Source organism: Carettochelys insculpta, chromosome 4 (genome assembly GCF_033958435.1).
Source record: "Carettochelys insculpta isolate YL-2023 chromosome 4, ASM3395843v1, whole genome shotgun sequence".
Classification (NCBI taxonomy): Eukaryota; Metazoa; Chordata; order Testudines; family Carettochelyidae; genus Carettochelys; species Carettochelys insculpta.
Genome location: NC_134140.1, coordinates 82,129,104 through 82,150,085, shown reverse-complemented (window position 1 = coordinate 82,150,085; position 20,982 = coordinate 82,129,104). Strand labels below are relative to the sequence as shown.

The following is a 20,982-nucleotide window of genomic DNA, read 5'->3' as shown; positions in this document are numbered from 1 at the left end:
AGATCTATCTAAACCAGCTGCTTATGCAGAGGCAGAACCGAGAATACCTAGGGAAAGAGCAGGTTAGCTAACTGCTCTGGCCAAAGGGCAGTAATACTTGTATCAGTTGTGGAACTATTATATTTCATAAGAGTTTGTAATACAATGTCACGCTCTTCTATGTATCAGGCACACATTTAATAAAGCAGTTACTTTTTGGAGCAGGGTAATTACAAATTACCTATAAATGTGTCACTTATGGCACGTGTATTTCCTTTTACTGGCATATCATGCTGGAGCACACTTTTTTAAAAAAATTATAAAGAAAAGACTGTTAACAGGCTGGTCGCTTTTTGTTCGAGGAAAAAATGTTGTTTGGTTGGTGGGCTTTTTGCTTAAATAAGAATGTATTTCCTGATAGCATGCTTTCGTTTGTGTGTGTGTTAAATTTCAGATGTCTTGCAGTCTCTTCATTGAAAATGTTTAATTTTAAATGAAAGCAGCGTTTTAAACTAATTTAAATTAATTTCTCCTCTGAAAATAGAGAATCTTTAAAAATATATGCAGATTGTCCAAAAATCCAAACTTTGACAACATAAAACACCTCAACCAATTCATATAACTTTCAGTTTTTGTTTGTTTGTTTTTTCCACGTAATGAAATGTCATCAGCAAACTAACTCCATAGTTTCAGCCTAGACTGTGGGTAACTGTTACTAAATGTACTAAGTAATTTCACCAATATGATGCACCAGCTCTCCCACCACATTATACCATTATGATTAAATACTGTATCCTTATAATTAAATTAGCCATAAAATATTAACTGAGCACTTGTGTGTACTTGCAAAATTATTTATTAACCCAAAAATGGCCTCTTGAATTGATGGAAACAGAAAAATCTTCAGACAATTATGTAAAATACCTTATTAAAGCAGTTGTGTACTATGGTTTATAATTACTTCTCATTAAAACATGAACTAAGTCCCATCCCCACCCTAGTATATTCAGGTAATGTTATGTTTAACCATTAGGAAACGCAATTACGTGGCAACCTTTTTTCACTTTTATCACATGACATAAACCAGGGAATGTAGAGGCCAAGTTTGATACTCTCCTTTTCATTAAGGAATTTTAATAACCTCTGGTATGTATTTGCATATATGGATCAGTTTCTATATTTCCTGTATCACTTTTGTTTGTAACTAGTCCTTACTAGACTGTGTGTGTGTGTGTGTGTGTGTGTGTGTGTGTGATATAAGCTAGAGTAGCAGTTAATGGAATCTTTATAGGGAAATAACTTCAATATACTTGAAAACAGTAGATTTTCTTTTTCCTATAGCTTAAGCTTTGTCCAAATCGCCTTCAACTCTAGATCTCAAACACTCGAAAGAAAAATTTAAGTAGCATTAGGGCTGAAAAACATTGTGTGGTAGTATGTATATGCTGATGCAATCAAATGATACAAATGCATTCTTGATCATTTTTGTGTCTCTTCTCATTGGTTCACCTGGTTGCCTGGAGATTTTCAGGGACCCACTATCTCTGGTTTAACTCTTCACAAGAGATTTAATTAACTGAATGGTTGGCATGTCTAGAAAAGCATAGTTGCCCTCCCATCCGTCACAGTTCTAATCTGAGATTGAAGTCTGAAAAGATACAAAAATGTCTTATCTGTTTAACTTAGTGAGAGAAACAAGTTTTACTAATGAAAGCAATACATTGCTGAAAATAGTGTGGGACTTTTTAATCAACAAACTATCATCAAGTTCTGATTAGAGAATCTCTTTGCTGTTTAAACTGTCCACCAAAAGACAAACAAAAAAACCTCCACTAAACCATAGCTTGATACTATCTCAAATTTTAGCATGACGTTTTTCATCCCTGGTACTTACAATGCTAGTAAAATGATGAATTTTACTGGATGTAAAATATTGCACCTTTACAGAGTCTTTGTCGTGTCGTGTTTGCTTTTAACAAAACTTATAAACGTATGTTGTGTTGTATGAAGTATATTATATTAATGAGTTTTGGTTTTATGCCAAGAACTCTAGTTCTTTTTTTTTTTTTAAGTGTTTGTCCACATAGATTGTTATAGGTTTGTGCTCACTATCACCATGCTTGAGATCAGAATCTTTGAGCCAGCTGGGTTAACTAGTCACAACAGGTCTCCCAGGTTTTAAAATCTGTCCTGCTTGTGAGACTGCTGTGTCAATCAATGATATGCTTATCAAGTGTTTGTTTTGTTTAAGGTAGTATAATCGCTAGCATGTGTGCATCTTGTACATGGTTTCCTAAGCATGCTCAGTGGATTTATGGTGCCTGTGTGGAAAGTGTGTGTGTGACTGAAAAGTTGCTCTCTTGAGAGCAGTCATCTCCTGTTTAAAAGCAGGTTCCAACAAGTGGTCCCAGCTACAAGAGCCACCACTCTGAGACATGAGAGATCTTTCAGAAGGAAGAGAACAGCAACTGTCTCTGGATGGGATACAGGACTGATGGCCATCTCTGATACCGAACAAGAATGAACAAGAGTCACTGTGCTAATCTCTCAAAAGAGTCATTTTTGCATTACAACTAAGTCTTCAAAGGCCTGGCGGACCGTATTCTTTAGTGACCTGCATGGCTTCCATAGTACTGGTGATATCAATCTGTATATGTTGGAATATGTAATCTGACAAGACTTCTTTTAGGACGCTACCTTCTATTACTGATTCTTGTGTACAGAACAAGAACTGGGGAAGAATATCTGACTTTTCTAGCCAACTGAAGCCTTATAAATATGTCAACATATGTTCTTTGTTAACTAGAATCTATTATTTTCAGCCCAAAATGGAGACGAGGACAGTATTTACTTTTTACCAACCATCAGTAGTTTCAATCAGTTGTATGAAAAGCTTTTGGCTTAATTATTTTTAGTTTCAGTGAAGAGTATTTTCTTCATTTGGACTAGTTTGTGCAAAGTTGAAAAAATAAATCAAGAGCTGAAAAAGGACAGCTTGTTTTCCTCTTCCAATCTGCAAATAAAAATCAGGTGGGAAAGGATGAGCTGTAGTAATTCTAAAAACTTGGAAGCATGTGGAGCCATATTTGCAATGGACTTAGCAACCTAATGACGTAGTTGAGTGCAAGTGTGATTTTATTTTTTCTCCAAGCGTACCTAAGGTTAAGCACTCCCACTAGCCATCTCTTGCATTTCTAGGTCCCTCCCTTATAGACTAACAGATGTTTTGGAGCATAAGCTTTCGTGGGCCAGAGTTGACAGGATGGCTCTCCCCTTGACTGAGACTCTCTCCTTCTCGTAAGCCTATATTTAAGCCCTCCTTTGGAACCTCCCCACTCAGGCATCTGACAAAGCAGGTCCTTGCCCACGAAAGCTTATGCTCCAAAATATCTGTTAGTCTATAAGGTGCCACAAGAGTTCTTGTTGTTTGTGAAGGTACAGACTAACTGAGCTACCCTTCTGATACTAGATCCCTCCCTGTAGCTTTGAAAAAATCCTATCCCCATAGGTAGGTAATGTCATCAATAAGCTCTGAAGCAGCACAGCAGGACTAGTGCAGCTCTGGAGTTGGCAATAGCAGATTGCAAAATACCATTTGGGGGTTACGTCTCAGGGGAGAAGCACTCTTCAGTTTTTAAATGTATGCAGTGGAATTTGGGTACTACATGGGTTCTACATTGACAAAGACAAAAGAGCAGTCTAGATAATACTTAGCATTGGGCTGAGTGCAGGGAGCTGGACTAGAAGACCTTTTGAGGTCCTTCCAGGCCTACGAAAGTGATGGACAACTGCTCTAAGTAGGAAGCCGCTTTTTTGCCATCCTGCAATTTGTCCCAGGATGAGCGAATTGTCAAGAGACAACGTAGGCTCACTTTCCTTTTAAAATGAGATTATTTCCTTACCACGCTGCTCATCTTGTACCAGATAACAAGCTCCTAAGGGAATGCAAGTCAAAGCTGCTGCACCCTTCAAAAAATGTCTCCCATAGCATACATATAATTTCTCTCCTGTTGTAAATAGGAATATACATATTATTCCTCTCATTTTTTTCTACAGCTTTTCTCCATATAATATCAAATTTTATTCTGTATAAACAGTCAATGATAAATCCCTTCATCAAGATCATTACAGGTTGTTGGCAGCCTTCCTATATAGGAGTGTCGTGTAATAAATCATAACTTGCTGTTTGAAATTAGATGCCAAAAACCAAGCTCATGTTTTTGTGCAAGAACTTGTATGTCCAGAATAAACACCTCTTCTGTTTATTTAAAATCCCTCTCCACAAAAAACCCTCCAGTCAGAGATGACTTATTTTTTTCAATCAACAATTTCAATCACAATTCAAATTGGCAAGCAAGAACCCTGGAATAATTTATTCTGATTTTTTTAGTCCTTGTTCTTTTTAGTTAATTTTCTTCATTTAAAAAGTTGACTGTTATTACTTAGTATTGCCGTGAAAACCTGTTGATTTGCAACCAAATACTGCATAGCCTTTCAATTAAGTGATTGTCTTCACTTAATGGGAGATCGAGGCTTCAGAGATCTCCTGGGGATTTATTTAGTGCTTATAGTAGGGACATGCTGAACATCAACCTCGGTACCCACAGGGTTGCAAGGAGTAAGAGATGTAGATGGGAGAATTTCTCCCATTGACTTTTCACTGTGAAGACACTGCAGAAATTTGGCTTAAGGTATGTCAACTCCAGCTATGCTAGTCATGTAGATGGAGTTGCATATCATAAGTTAACTTTCTCCCTAAGTGTAGACCTTCCCTTTCTATATGTCCGTATTGCATTCACAAGGTACGAATGCAGCTATAGTAGACACACCGTAGTTAGTTTGGGTCCCAGAGCAGTGAAGCCATGGCAATGCAGGATAGCACTGTGAGTAATTAACCAGAGTTGTGGGTGTGCTTGTAGTGCATGCAAAAGCACCTTCATTGCTCTGAAACCTGCACTTCCTACATGAAAGCTAGCTTAAATATGTGTACTCAAGCTGCAAACAGACCCTGTGACTGCAGGATAGACACCCTAAATTTGCTCTCTTGGTTTCCTAACCTGAAAGAGATTAAGCTATGTAATTGCCTAAAAATCTGTCAAAGTAAATTTGTTCAAATTGTGAGTGTTTCACTTATTTTTACTCAAGATTTGTAGTAGGCTGTATTTGGATGGAAGTTGTAATTCAATTAAATAAACAGAGCATTTTAAATTTTCTCTAAGTTTTATTTCTGTGTGTGGGATACATAAGAAAAAAGTTGAAGTTTGCTTATGCCTACAGCATTATAGAGGCAAAGCTACAATGGTACAGCTGTGCTGCTGTAGCACTTAGTGAAAATGCTGCCGTTGGAACTGGGATTGCAAAAAAGATGTAAGGGATCTAAAAATGCAAAAGGTGCCTTGTGAGATTGTTAGGAGTACCTAATTATTTGGGTACCTACTGGAATTTTCAGAAGTACATACCTGCATCCTTAGGTGCCTAAGAATATGGCAAATCAGGCCCAACATCTTTACACATTGTTGGAATTCAGTAGCTCTCTGCCTTTCTCACCTGATTTTCTTCTTTATAGAGTGTGAGAGAAAAATAAGCGGCCTTGCTTTTTTTAACCCCAATTTACTTTTCAGCTTTGCTTGTACTAGTCTAAACGAAGAAAACACTCTTCACTGAAACCAAAAATGGTTGTAATGTAAGTTTTTCTGTAGAACAACCTGAACCTGCTTGTGATTGCTGTTTGCCATTTTAGACTGAAAGTAATGGATGCTTGCTTGCTTGCTTACTAAAGAACATGATATTTTGAAACATAAGACATGAGTTGACTGGAAAAGTCAGGTGTTTTTCCCCCATGTCTGTATTCAGTTAAAATATAACTGTCTCATAAAAATTACATGTGAAATTCTGAAAGCCTGTAGTAAGCCCTTAATTCACTATAAAATATAAAAATTCTTTAAATATTCTGCATCACTAAACCCTGATGTTAATAGACTTTTTAAAGTATTCGATTTAAATAATCCAGCTCTTAAATAAGAGTCTACGTTTTAATCCAACCTACCTCAGGTTCACAGTGTATCAAATCTTGGTAAAACAGTGTTGTTCTAGAATGAACTATGGTAGAGCCTCTGTTTATTATCTTTGTATCATAGGCTTTGTCTAGATTACAAGGATTTGTTGACAGAAGTTTTTGTCGGAAGGTACTGTCTGATACAACTTCTGTCGACAGATTGTGGCCGAACTGCCAAGTGGATCACTCTTTGGATCGGCTTTGTCAACAGAGTGGCTGGACTGCCCAGCCGCTCTATTGGCAAAACAGTGAACTGGAAACATAGCAGACAGAGTTATCTGGTGTCCTGGAAGGCCTGTCTGTTGACAGAGTGCTCCCAGGAATGCCCAGACCGGCTTTCTGTCAAAAGATCTGTCAACAGAGGTGTTGTGCCTCGTGGGGAGCAAGGTATGGCTGTCCACAAAAATACTGCATGCGCCTTGGAAATGTGGACCCTGTTTGTTGACAAATGCTCTAGTGTACACATAGCCATAGGTTCCCTGTGTGCTGCTACTTGTGGGTCAGTGTGTCATTATCCTGACATAATACAAACTTTTTTTTTTAAATCTCTGCCTCAGAGAGCTTATACTCATGGTTGTAAAATAAGGAATAATGTAGCAGGTAGGTAAACAAGTGGGAGCACCAAGAAACCGAGACAGTACTGTTTGCTACAGTAGGTAGTGTTCAGAGAATGCCAATTGCTTTATCATTGTCCAGGCTTTACAGGCATTATGGCAAAAGAGTTCTAAAAGGAAGGGAGGAAACATAGTTTTGTCAAAATTTGGCAAACAGGCAACGAAGGCTAACATCAGTAGAGTGAAGGTGAGAGTACACACGTTACAGAGATTTGAAGAATGCAGGGGGGTGTCAGGGGGTTGGAGATATCTGAGGGGCATGTCTATAGAAGATACAGAACTATCTGAGGGGCATGTCTATATGTAACCAGGAGAATGACCTGATCAGGGTCAATCTTTCTGGGTTTGGTTTCATGCACCTATCGGGGACGTGCAAAATTAACCTATCTGGGCTCAGAAGTCGACTCCTGTACTCATTCTTGCATAGAGTAAGAGAGGTCAGTGGGAGAATGTCTAGCTTTGAGGTCTGGTGTAGACCTGCAATGATAATTTTAACACTTTCACAGGAAAGAGGTTTGGCTTTCACTGGCAGGTAAAGAAAGGGCCAGCTGAATATAGTGGAGGCTAGAGTTGAGAGCCTTTAGAAATTCAAATTGTGTTACAAAGCTCTGTAGGAGGGCAGTGTCAGTATGTAGGCTGAGTCCGAGGCTATGTCTGCACTACATGATAAAGTCAATTTTAAGTCAGTTAGCTCATTTGTTTTTGTTTTTGTTTTTTTTTCCATGTCACTGTCTTCACTTCAAATACTACTAGGTCAATTTTTAGGGAACACTAAGGCCAGTATTATAACACCATGGAAAGTGACTTGGTGTAGTGTCAAGTTTGAATTTAAAAATTCGACTTAAGGCTATTGTGGAAATGTCATGTCTTTAAATCAACTTTATTAGCCTCCAGAGGTGTCCCGTTTGTATGCCACAATGCCCTACAGTTGTCCTCTCTGGCTACTTCCATTTCTGCTGTTCTCCAGGTGTGCAGGAAGTAGGTCACCAGAAGCCTGCAAATTTGAATTAATCACCAGCATGCCTGGGAAATTTAAAAGGCGTCAGAAAGCCTGAATTTCTTTTAGCTATTGCATGGGTAGCCATCACATCTGTTAGCCATCTCTTGCCATCATGAGTACTCTGAGTTATTGGTTATTGGGGGGTGCATTAGTCATTGTGGAGGATGGTGGTACTACAACAGTCAAGTACAACAAAATCATGTGGCTGCCTGACCATTCATGAAGCTATTTTTCAAAGCCTCCCTGATTGCCACTGCCTCTGCGCTGCATTGGAGAATGCCCTTGTGAGCGGCTATGAATAAGCCCTGCTCATGGCATCAACCTCTGCAGTCATGAAATTCTCCTGCTTGGATTCACAAAGGTTATGCAAAATACAACAAGCTGCAACCACAGCCGGGACATTCATTTATGAAAGGTACAAAATGAGGTTAATAGGCACCTGAACCTTACTTTTAAATGGCCAAAGGCGCATTCCACCAGCATTCTGCACTTCCTGAGCCTCTAATTGAAGTAATCCTTGCTGTAGTCCAGGGCACTGTATATGGCGTCACGAGGCAAGGGAGCAGAGGTCATCCAGCATTACTATAGGCATCTCCACATTGCCAATCTTTATTTTCTGGTCTGTGAAAAAAGTCTCATCCAGGAGCTTTCTGAGCAGACCAGAATTTCTGAAGATGCACGCATTGTGAACCTTTCCCGACCATCCCACATTGATGTTGGTGAAACGACCTTGGTGATCTACCACCGCATGCAACACCGAGTATCCCTTTCTCTTTATGTACTCAGAGGCCAGGTGGGCCGGGACCATGGTGGGAAGGTGGGTGTCATCCATTGCCCCACCACAGTTAGGAGACCCCAATGCAGAAAAATCATTCACTATGGCCTGTACATCTCCCAGGATCATGGTGTTCCTCAGGAGTTGCTGACAGTTTGCACTGGCTACCTGCACCACCACAGCCCCCCACTGTAGATACACCCACCCCAAATTGCCTTGCCACTGACTGGTAACTGTCCAGTTTTGCGGACTTCCTTAGACCGATTTGCCACTCGCTTGTGAACCATTAAAGCTGGTCTCATCCTTGTGTTTGTTGCACTTCAGGGCAGGGGCCAGCAAATCAGAAGTTCCATAAAAGTGGGCTTGCACATGCAAAAATTCTGCAGCCAATGCCGGTCATCCTAGGATTCCAAAACGATGGAGTCCCATCAGTGTGTGCTGGTTTCATGAGTCTAAAATTGTCGCTCCACTCCACTGTCAGCAATGCATCCAGGGCAGCCAGCATTTCTAATTTCCTGTTCTTCAATTTAGCAATTTCATGTCAGACATTTTCCTCATGATCCTCACCTATCTTCTCAGCTCACTGCCTTCATCATTGAAAGATAAACTGTGCGACATTGCCTTAACAGCCTGTGCCAAGACTTGAAGCATTCGAGGATCCATGCTTGCTGTAGCGCTGTGCCTCAGTCTCCCATTCATTTTCGTGCAGTTAGTGGGTGCTCTGAATTCTGGGAGAGTGCTTTGTATTCTGAGAGAGTGGCATCACACCCACAAGCAACTGCAGCAATCTTTTTTTCCCCAACAACACAGTGGAACAGAGCCTCACCTCAGAGTGCAACAGGGCTAAGGTGTTGTGGGCTAGGTACCCACAATGCACTGCTTGTGCAGTCAGACTTGGACAAGGCAATAGGGATGTGGTAAGTCGACACAGAGAAATGGTAAGGTGACTTCCTGGAATATTTGTGGACTATTAACTTTGACTGAAAAAAATTGAGGTTAAAAAGTCAAAATTATTAAAAATCAATTTTATTTTGTAGTGTACATGTAGCCTTTAGTGATATGGGCAGCATAAATTACCTGAACATAAGAGCGGGTGTTGCCCAGCTTCTCCTGCCAACATAGCTTCTGTCGCTACCAGAAGTGATTTTTATTATGCTGATGGGAGAACATTCTTGTCATAAAACCTCTTCACCATTGATGTAGTTGTGACCCTGCAGTACTGTATGTGTAAATTTGTCCCAAGAAACAGCCAGTGATAGTTGTGCTGCTTATTTTGTCCTCATTCACTATTGCACTTTTTGTTTGTTTATAAAAGACCAATCAGAAATCCTAGTTAGCTTAGGATACCAGTTTATTACTTTGAGGTTTGTGTGTTTTCTAGGTTTCCCTTTTCTGTTTTCCTGATCGTTGATTTATATTGCAGGGAATTATTAATGTGGCCTGGCATTATTCATAGCCATATTCTAACTTCCTGTTTGGACCCTTAGGTAATATCACACCTGTGCCTCAACTCCCATGGACTTTGAGATTATGACAAAAGACATAATTTGAGCTAGGATATTAATAATTCTTAGTGTTTGTTCTCTGTGTCTGTCTGTGTGTGTAAGTCATAGTTATGGCATGTTCCTTGTAATAGCACTTTGAAGGTAATTTTTCCCTGCATATTTAGGGCCCCTCCAAATTCACAGCGATGATCATGAAATCTGGTGTCCTCCTGTGAAATCGGCCATTTTGTGTGCTTTTACCCTGTACTATACAGACTTTACGTCCATTTCCTCAAATTGGGGGTTCTAACTCGAAAGGGAGTTGCAGGGGAGTTAAAAAATTATTTTGTGAGGGTCATGGTATTGTCGCCTTACTTCTGTGCTGCCTTCAGAACTGGGCAACTGGAGAGCAGTAGTTGCAATGTTGGCTGTGTGCCCAGCCCTGAAGACAGCACCCCACCAGCAGCAGCGCAGAAGTAAGGGTGGCAATACCATACCATGCCATCCTTCCTTCTCTGCTGCTGCTGCTGCTGGTAGCTCTGCCTTCTGAGCTGGATTCCTGACCTGCAGTCGTTGCTCTTCTGCTGCCCAGCTCTGAAGACAAAGCTGCTGTCAGAAGTGTGTGGAAATTAGGGTATCAGTACCACAACTTCCCTACAATAACCTTGTGACACCCCCCGCCCCACACACAACTCCTTTTTGTCAGGATCCCTACAATTACAACACAATGAAACTTAAGATTTAAATACCTGAAATCATGAAATTTACCATTTTAAACATCCAGTGACTATGAAATTGACCAAAACGGATTATGAATTTGGTAGGACCCTGTGCTTCACTCATTGCTCATCTGTTGCTATAGTATCTATTCCTTTTTACCTTCTGAAGATTGAAAGATTCAGAATTCCATGTCAAGTTTTCTGACTAAGTACTCTACATGTATGTGACTAATTTATTAGTCTCTGCCGCCTTCTTGCTCTTTTTAATACTTCTATTCAAGAAACAAGAAGGCTTTTTACAAATACATTGGTAACAAGAGGAAGACTAAGGAGAGGGTAGGGCCGTTGGTCAGTGAGGAGGGAGGAACAGTAACAGGGAATTTGGAAATGGCAGAAATGTTTAATGATTTCTTTGTTTCGGTCTTCACTGAGAAATCTGAAAGAATGCCTGACATAGAGAATGCTAGTGAAAAAGGGGTAGGCTTAGAAGTTGAAATGAGAAAAGAACAAATTAAAATTTACTTAGAAAAATTAGATGTCTGCAAATCACCAGGGCCTGATGAAATGCATCCTAGAATCCTCAAGGAGCTGATAGAAGAGGTATCTGAGCCTTTAGCAATCATTTTTGGTAAATCGTGGGAGACGGGAGAGATTCCAGAAGACTGGAAAAGGGCAAATATAGTACCCATTTATAAAAAGGGGAACAAGAATAACCCGGGAAACTACAGGCCAGTCAGCTTAACTTCTGTGCCAGGAAAGATAATGGAGCAGGTAATTAAAGAAATCATCTGCAAGCATTTGGAAGGTGGTAAGGTGCTTGGGAACAGCCAGCATGGCTTTGTTAAAAACAGATCATGTCAAACCAATCTAAGAGCTTTCTTTGACAGAATAACGAGTCTTGTGGATAAGGGAGAAGCGGTGGATGTGGTATACCTAGACTTCAGTAAAGCATTTGACACGGTCTCACATAATATACTTATCAATAAACTATGCAAATACAACTTAGATGGGGCTACTATAAGGTGGGTGAACAACTGGCTGGATAACTGTACCCAGAGAGTAGTTATTAATGGTTTTCAATCCTGCTGGAAAAGTAGAACTAGTGGGGTTCCGCAGGGGTCTGTTTTGGGACCGGTTCTGTTCAATATCTTCATTAACGATTTAGATATTGACATAGAAAGTACACTTATTAAGTTTGCAGATGATACCAAGCTGGGAGGGGTTGCAACTTCTTTGGAGGATAGGGTCATAATTCAAAAGGATCTGGATAAACTGGAGAAATGGGCTGAGGTAAACAGGATGAAGTTTAATAAGGACAAATGCAAAGTGCTCCACTCAGGAAGGAACAATCAGTGTCACACATACAGAATGGGAAAGGACTGCCTAGGAATGAGTACAGCAGAAAGGGATCTGGGGGTTATAGTGGACCACAAGCTAAATATGAGTCAACAGTGTGATGCTGTTGCGAAAAAGGCAAACATGATTCTGGGATGCATTAGCAGGTGTGTCGTGAACAAGACACGAGAAGTCGTTCTCCCGCTCTACTCTGCGCTGGTTAGGCCTCAGCTGGAGTATTGTGTCCAGTTCTGGAAACCGCAGTTCAGGAAGGATGTGAAGAAATTGGAGAGGGTCCAGAGGAGAGCAACGAGAATGATCAAAGGTCTAGAGAACATGACCTATGAAGAAAGGCTGAAAGAATTGGGCTTGTTTAGTTTGGAAAAGAGAAGATTGAGGGGGGACATGATAGCAGTTTTCAGGTATTTAAAAGGGTGTCATAAGGCAGAGGGAAGCAACTTGTTCTTCCTTGCCTCTGAGGATAGAACAAGAGGCAATGGACTGAAATTACAGCAGGGGAGGTTCAGGTTGGACAGTAGGAAAAAGTTCCTAACTGTCAGGGTGATCAAACACTGGAACGAATTGCCAAGGAGGTGGTAGAATCTCCATCACTGGAGCTATTTAAGAAGAGGTTAGATAGATGGCTTTCAGGGATGGTCTAGAAAATGCTTGGTCCTGCCATGAGGGCAGGGGGCTGGACTCGATGGCCTCTTGAGGTCCCATCCAGTCCTACTCTTCTATGATTCTATTCATAAGTAGTGTGGAACAGAGAAATTTGTGAGGTTGAAAGGCATTCTATTTTCTAATCCTGATTTTATTTGCTGCATAGCCTTTGGGAAATATCTTAATCTTTTTGCCTAAATTTCCAGATTTGTAAACATTGAGAATACTAGCTTTCCCACCTCAGATCCGCTTTAAGGGTGTGTTAATTTTTTCGTAGTGTTTTGAATAAGTAAAAGGTGCTAAATATAATACACCATGAAAAGTAACTGAGAAATAGCCATGTTAGTCTGTGTATTCTGTCAAAACAAAACAGCAGTCATGTAGTCATGATTTGTTGTGATACAATATTTGTACTTCTCTGCTTTATAGATTGCGGCTGTTTTAGTAAGGCTATAGTCTGAAGAAGTGGGTCTGTCCCACAAAAGCTCATCACCTAATAAATTATTTTGTTAGTCTTTTACAGTATTACATGGCTGCTTTTTTGTTTTGATTATACATTATGTTGTGTTGGGCACTTTACACCACAAGTGAAACAATGCACAATACAGAAAAACATTGTCTAGGTGAAGACTTGGACAACGGGAAAACCTTCTGTTATCGGTTACTGTTAATTTACTTTCTAAGTATTAATCTTGCACTTAGCCATTAAAAAAAACCTGGAACTTAGTTTCTTGTTTTTCCTTCTGTAAGGACATTGGTAGGGGAAGGAAAAGATTTTTTTGTTTTGTTTTCGTGTATTCATTTTTTTCATATATTTAACAAATGCACACCCTTGAAAATGGGCATGCAAACTGTTTTGTTTAGCACACGCTGTGTTGTAAATGTTTGCTATTAATGTGTCACAATAGGATGCCATGACACCATAAGACATGTTTCAGGCTATAGACAGAATTGTTTAAGATGCACTTGAAAAGATATTGCAGTGCCTGAAAGTTTCCTTATCTAGGTTTTCATATGGATTTTCCCTTTTATTCAAACATTTCCAAGGATTTGAAACGTTCGTTACCAGTTGGACTTGGTCTCTCGGAAACCCAAATAACATCTCATGGCTTTGACAGCACCAAAGAGGGAGTCATTGAAGCAGGGCCATTTCAAGGTAAATCATATATCTATGTGCTTTGTAAATTTTCAACCACATATGGTTCAGGTGTATATGAAAGGAATAGCCTCATAAGCAGCTACGACGTATCAAGACTTATCCAACTCTGTAGCTACTTTAGATTTGAGTATAAATAACAAATCTGATATGTCATGTATACCTGAAGTCTAAATGTATTTTCTCCTTGGTAGCTGGGCTGCTAAAATGAGAAAATTATCTCCTCTTGTCACAGGATATTAATGAAAACACCTAGCAGATTAGGTAACTTTTTAGCTAGCTTGCAGCTAATTGTAATAGTTCTTTCCTATAATCACGTTGGATTTCTTAATGAAAATATTCTTGATATTACAAGTTGTGTGTGCTGTTTGATGGATAAATTAATAACTGTTATATTCAGAAGTGAAAATTTAGGTGGTTATACTGTAAATGCTATGCATAATTAGTTATATAACTAAGTTATTGTTTAAGTTGTAATTATAACTGATTGTGGGATTGGTGTGAGCTATCAGTCTACTTTTTTCTAAATCAAGTAGAATTACAATGAATTTATTTGTCCAGTTGTTATTCCAATGAGACTAAATTGTTTCCTCTTTATTATGATGATATTGTATATGTTGTAAAATTTGTTAGACACCGATCATAAGATTTGGTCCTTAAAAAAACTACAAAATTTGCCTATATTGAGGATGGATCCACTGTTTTACTTGCTCAAAATAGAGCTTCTTCATATCTCATGGAACTGGAAGGGACCTTGAGAGGTCATCAAGTCCTGTCCCCTTCACTCTCGGCAGGACCAGTCACCATCTCTGGAAGATTTTTTTTTTTAAATCTATTTTCCCCAGAGCTGTGAGTTTCTTTTAATTTGAATATATTTAAAAGCTAACCTTGAGAAATGCAAAGATATCAAACAAGCCAATAATAAAGAACATAGGAAAAAAGACATGAATAATATCTTAAACTATTATATGTGGTTTTACTTGACCTAGAGGAGTATTATGAATTTAGAAAATCTGACTAAATATTGAGTGAGCATCTGAGATTCTTTCTAATAAGAATAACTTGTGTCCTTCCTTTTAATAAGTAACACCTTAAAAATCCAAAATATTAAGCAAAAAGTACAGCTTCTTACATAAGTAAAATGTCTTAAGGGCTTATGAGTGTTTGATGAAATCTTCATACCACTAATGAAAAGTAGTGTAAACGATCAGCACTACTTGCCATCCCTTTTTTCATATCTTCCTGTCTGTAAGAAAGTAATAAGCCAGTGTAACAGTGTGCTGGTTAAACCTCCTAATCTGGAACTCTGTTGTCCAGCAACATCTGTAATCAGACATGATTTTAATTAGTGAGTTTTCCTTGGTCCCGTAATGCCACCAGTCCTGGCTTTGTGTTCTGTGCTGTAATTGGCTGTAATTTACCCCTAAATATATCCTAAGAGCCCAGTAAGCAGTGAAAGTATTAGTAATGTTCTAGACAATATTGAACTTCCATGGTCCAGCAAATTCTCTCATCTGGTGCTGGTCAGATCCCAAGGCTGCTGGATGACAGAGGCTCAACCTGTAATATGTATGACAGAATTACTGCTAAAATAAAGTGCACAGGACATGGTTCAAGATGTGCCAGTATTTCTGAAATGCCATAAATGCTTTACAGTGTAGGCAAAAAACTTTTATATGTTTTATAGAGAGAGAACTTTCTTTGTGTGAAATATATTATAATCATTAACAAGATTAAAAAATACTCCAATATTTCTCCAGAGCATTTACTTCAGATTATTTCTAATTGTTTTTCCCAAATGAATGAGAGATGCTGGAAATTAGACTTTGAATAACAGGATAGAAAAGAAAGATAAAATGATTGATACCAAATTTTAAGAGCTTTTATTTCTGTTCATTAAGATGTATAACAAAGAAACACGGGGGGTGGGTGGGTAGGCAGGGAGCAATATTATTTGGCATCGAATGGTCGCAGGGTATTGTGAATAGTGAGGTGTAGGTGAAGGTGAATGATCTTGTGCCAGAAGCCAAAAGACTTAAAAGTTGTTCTTAGCTTCTGTACTTTCCATGATAAGACAATGCTCCTATAATAAGATCCTTACGGGCAGATCTTTTGTGCCTGTATGAATCCAGTTGCAGGATTGGGGACATTTATTATGTAAAGGATTGCAGGTCTTATAGAACACAGCATCATACTGTAACATGATAGGGCAAGTTAAATAAATGTATTCCAGCCTTAAATTTGTGTGTGTTTGGAGATTAATGATGTTGCTAAAATTGTTATACTTTACTCTTACGGTTGGAATAATGAGGGTGGACAAATTTTCCATGCTGCAGGGACATGTATAGAAAACGTGCTGATTCTTGCTTCAGTTATTTAAAGAGCTCTTTAGGGATGTTACTGAATTAATAAACTACAGGTTGAATCTCTCTTGTCTGGCACCGTCAGGACCTGAACGATGCCAGACAAGAGAATTTGCCAGAACATGGGGGGTCAATATTGTCTAGGTGATTACCAACACTTTAACTGCTTGCTGAGCGCTCAGAAAACATTTAGGGTTAAGTTACAGCTAAACAACAGCACAGAACACTGAGAGCCAGGACTGGTGGCTATTAACAAACTTTTGGGACCATGGGGAATTGGGCCATACCCATGATAAATGGTTGTCTGGCTGACTAAAATCATGCCAGACTATGCATGTTGCTGGACAACTGAGTTCTGGATTAGAGAGGTTCAACCTGTATAATTTATACTGTACATGATTTTAAGGGCATGTTGACCCAGTAGATCTTCATTCTGTCTTGAAAAAAAGTTACGAAAATCAGCATGCCCAGGAGCAAAACTGACTTGCAATATAATGATGATTCGGTGGGTGGGGAATGCTGGTGAGGAAATATCACTAATTTTAGTCACCTATCACTAAAAAATAAGCATTTTGTCATGGACAAATAAGATGAGGTTTTTCATGGTGACCTTTGTACAATTAACTGGTTAAATTGGTATGGTTTCCTTGATGTGGAAGAGTATAAAACTACACTCATCCCTCGTTTAACAAGTACTTTACTAATGAGTACTCGCTAAAATGAGGAACATATATACCTACTTTTATTCATTATGGTCTTGTCTACACTATCCCAAAACTTCGAAATGGCCATGCAAATGGCCATTTCAAAGTTTACTAATGAAATGCTGAAATACATATTCAGTGCCTCATTAGAATGCTGGCAGCTGCAGCACTTTGAAATTGCAGCGGCTTGTCCAGACGGGGCTCCTTTTCGAAAGGACCCCACCAACTTTGAAATCCCCTTATTCCTATCAGCAGATAGGATGTCTGGATGAGCCATGTGGCGGTGAACTGTGGCAATTTCAAAGTGCCGCAGCTGCCGGCCTTCTAATGAGGTGCTGAACATGTATTTCAGCGCTTCATTAGTAAACTTTGAAATGGCCATGCAAATGTCAAAACTTCGCATGGCCGTTTCGAAGTTTTGGGATAGTGTAGATGTAGCCTATATGAGTGAATTTTCCCCGCTTATATGAGCAGGGTCCCTGGCCAGGAGGCTGGGAGACCCATAACCCTGCGGCTGGCTCTGCTTCAGCTGTGGGGTCCCTGGCTGGGCCTGCAGCCCCGTGGCTGGAGTGGATTCAGCTGCTGAGTCCCAGGTCGGGGGTGGAGGGACACGGAGCCCTGCAGCTGGAGCCTTCTCCCTCCCTTCCCTCAGACATGCAGCTGTCTGGCAGCCCTGCGGCTGGGGGAAGAGAGGGAGAAGGCTCTTAGCCTGGTTCCTTCCACTGCAGTGGCAGGAACGTGAAACTGACCGGCAATGAGCTGATCATTTTCCCAGCCCTGCAAGCCATGGGGAGACTGGAACCAGCCTGCCCCTGTTTCCCAGCTCCTGCCGCTCTGGGAGCCAGGAATCTGACCAGCCCTGGTGGTTCCTGGCTCCCCTCCCCTTGCAGGAAAATTCGAATTATGCAGGAATTGCAGGAACAACCCCTGAGTAACTCTCAGGTTTACTGTATTAGACCCTGTGCCTGCCCCGTAGACCTCACCCTTGGCCAGGTTTTAACCCCCCCCTCCCCCGGTCCCAAACAGCCCCCAGCCTTAAACACGCCCCCAGCAGCCCCAAACTGCCCCCAGCATTACACACACACCCCAGCAGCCCCAAACTTCCCCCAGTCTTAGACGTGCCCCCCCCCCGGCATCCCTCAACCACCCCACCCTTAGACACTCCTCCTCCTCCTCCTCCTCCCCCAGCCTTTTCCCTGGGGCTGCTAGGCTGGATGGCTTCCCCAGCCCTCCTGCTCCCAGCAATTAACTCAAGTATTAAGTGTTCAGCACCTATGTATAAGGTAATTGCTATCCCTAATGAGAGAGAGCTGCTGGAGGTGGCAGCTATCTCTATTGATAGATATCTGCCTGAGGCAGCAGCGTTAAGAAACTGCAAATGGCTTCTTTAACAGCCACCTGCAGCTGGAAACTACCCAGCTGGCAACCTTTAACAAATCTAATGGGACCCATAGGCTTGGAATACCGGCTCTACATACATACACTATATACTATTACTGGTGCCAAAATATTCAAATACATCAGAAAAGTACGTAAACTCAACTGGTTCATGTCAAGTTACCAGCACTTGGAACGAATTGGAGACTTTTACATGTATTTTAGTGGGAATTTAGTGCCGCTCTTATGAGTTTTTGCCCATGAGCAGAAATTTGGGAACCAGTTGTGCTCCGATAGGAACGGATGAGTGTGTTGGCTGTATGATTTGCTTTTAAATACATATTACAGCATTGGGAACATAATACTCTTTCTGTTAACACAACAATATAAATTAATCAATATTCTAATAGAATTAATGTTTTTAGTAGGCCTTTTTGTTCTAGACAGAAAACCACACAGGCTATTACTTTTAACAGCTGAATGGCTCACTCTTAGTCTGAGCTATTCAGGCATTATTGCTACATATTACAGTAGAGTCATATCATTACTGTACTTCATTAAAATATGTTCTTTGATCTGCTTCTCAGAAATTGGGATTGAATCCAGAGTCCAAGCAGCAGCACTCAGATATAGGAGTATTTAATGATAATGATAGTGCCTTTCACTTGCAAAAGAAAAAAATCAGATTTCAGCTAGAAGGCAGCCATATTGAACAGTATGAAAGTCATTTTGTTGTCTTTTCTGCCCCCACTATTTATTTAGCATTTTGTGTTTTGGTTGATTACCACCAGTCATACTGCCAGTGTCTTTTAAAGAGAACACACAATTAAGTCTAGAGTAACTTTGTGGATTCATATTAACAACTGCCCATGTTTAAATATAGTAAACTCTTTTGTATCTGGCAGCCCCAGGAGTAGGAGGTTGCTGGATATTCAAATAACTCTGGATAATAGAGAAGTATACCTAGCAATACATAACACTAAAGAAAAATAAGGTTAGATGTTAAGGAACAAACAAAAGTGGATGAAAAGTACTTTATTTACCAACAACAGTAGTATTGTACTTGGTAAACTTATACTGTATTTGCTGTATTTATTTTCAATATACTGTATTTATGGAAAATGTAACTAAAATCTACTTATGATTAAAATGCCACTTATTTGAGAGTTCTGGATAATAGAATACCGTATATGAAAGATTTTACTGTGTATCACAACCATAAATTCCATAACGATTCCAAACATTATTCTACTTTGTATTGATGATACAAGTATATCTTCAATATTAAAGCTGTCTCAGTACATAACAGTACACATTTTCTGAGGAAAGATGATGATGTATTTTCATGGTTAAATGTGTCGCCTTTTCAGGTTCCTCAGGATCACCCATATCATCTGTTATATCTCCTAGCAATGCAGCAGCTATCAGATTGGCTAGACAAGGGAGCGATTTAATTTTTCCCACAGGTATTCACAACATTGAGTGGATAACACCTTCGTTAGTTATACTAACACCTTTTCTAGTTATACTAATTTCTACTCTCTAATCATTTGATTTTTTTTTTTTTAACTAGGTGACTGTGTAATTCCTGCTTTTTGGTGGTTCTCTCACTTCTGGGTTTCAGCAGTTTGCAAAGTAACCTGTACTTCTGAACAACTCTTCCTGCTCCAAAGCATGAAGTATAAGCTGTACAACCTTTTATCTTTTTATGAACAATAAATAAAAATGATGTATTAGAAGTACTGCACATATAATAGTGTTAAAGCAGTCAGCTTTTTTCTCACTGCCAGGCAAAAAAGCAGCATTATTTTGACACTCCATGTGTGAGATTAGATTTTGGAGTTCACAACACCTAGAGTGCGCTTTGCCCTTGTCTGCCTCTGTGGCTTTGGTCAAGTTACTTAACCTCTTTATGTCCATTTCCACCTCTTCAAAAGGGGAGAATACATAGATACCTCAGTGAGAATGCTGTGAGGATTAATTACTTAGATTTTATACAATATTTTTAGGATGTAAATCTCATCTTGGTATTCAGTGCTAGAAAGAAATGTCTGGAGACACATGCAGACATCCACTGTTTTTGTAAACTCTTTATTTACAAATAACCGTTCAAGGTTAGGGTGATTTTATATATAGTGTTCTGCCTTATACAAGATGTGGCAGATGCAAGGATGGTTGTTCTCTTTCTCTCTCTCTCTCCCGCCAGTTTAATTGGACCTTCTGAATAATTGTAGCTTTATGTGCCGATGGATCTTCTGCTAATAATTTACTCTTGCAGCTTGGAATGTCATTGGAAAGCTTAATGAATAAACTTCATTTGTTACATACCTTGCTTTTTTCTATCTGAAGGGGAGAAGGGGACACTGTCAAATATCTTTTTTTAAACCGTTTAGGTTTTTAACTTTACCACGTGTGCAGTGTTTCCTTAGGAGTGGAAAGAAAAACATTTCCATTACTGAGTGTCTTGCATCTGATGACATTTTATTTAGACGTGAAGTCAGCAAGGCTCTGTGGATGCTGTTAAGTATATGCCACATTCAGTAGCCATGTAGAGTGTATGCAACTCCAGGAATATGTTCATGTACTAGCAAAAAAGTTAGGACTGAATGTAGTATACTGATGATGATCCTTTATTCTGTTTCGCTGCTTGCTGTGGTTTCTTCCTTTCTGATTTTGAATGAGAACTAATGAGTTCTACTGTCTCGGTGAATGAGGACCTAATAAAAGTATCAAGTACACTAACTTTTTATATATACGG

At 39.6% G+C, this 20,982-nt stretch overlaps 1 protein-coding gene across 3 annotated transcripts in view; it reads left to right on the top strand.

The window, feature by feature from the left end:
* The window catches only part of ARFIP1 (ARF interacting protein 1), an 88,141-nt gene that overhangs the window by 34,424 nt on the left and 32,735 nt on the right, over positions 1 to 20,982 (top strand). For 2 of the 3 annotated variants that reach the window (XM_074993171.1, XM_074993169.1), the window contains exons 4-5: positions 13,672 to 13,780; positions 19,595 to 19,690. In XM_074993171.1, coding sequence (XP_074849272.1) covers positions 13,672 to 13,780; positions 19,595 to 19,690 — 205 coding nt within the window. The remainder of the gene's footprint in view (positions 1 to 13,671; positions 13,781 to 19,594; positions 19,691 to 20,982) is intronic. The other variant, XM_074993170.1, reaches the window with a different exon arrangement.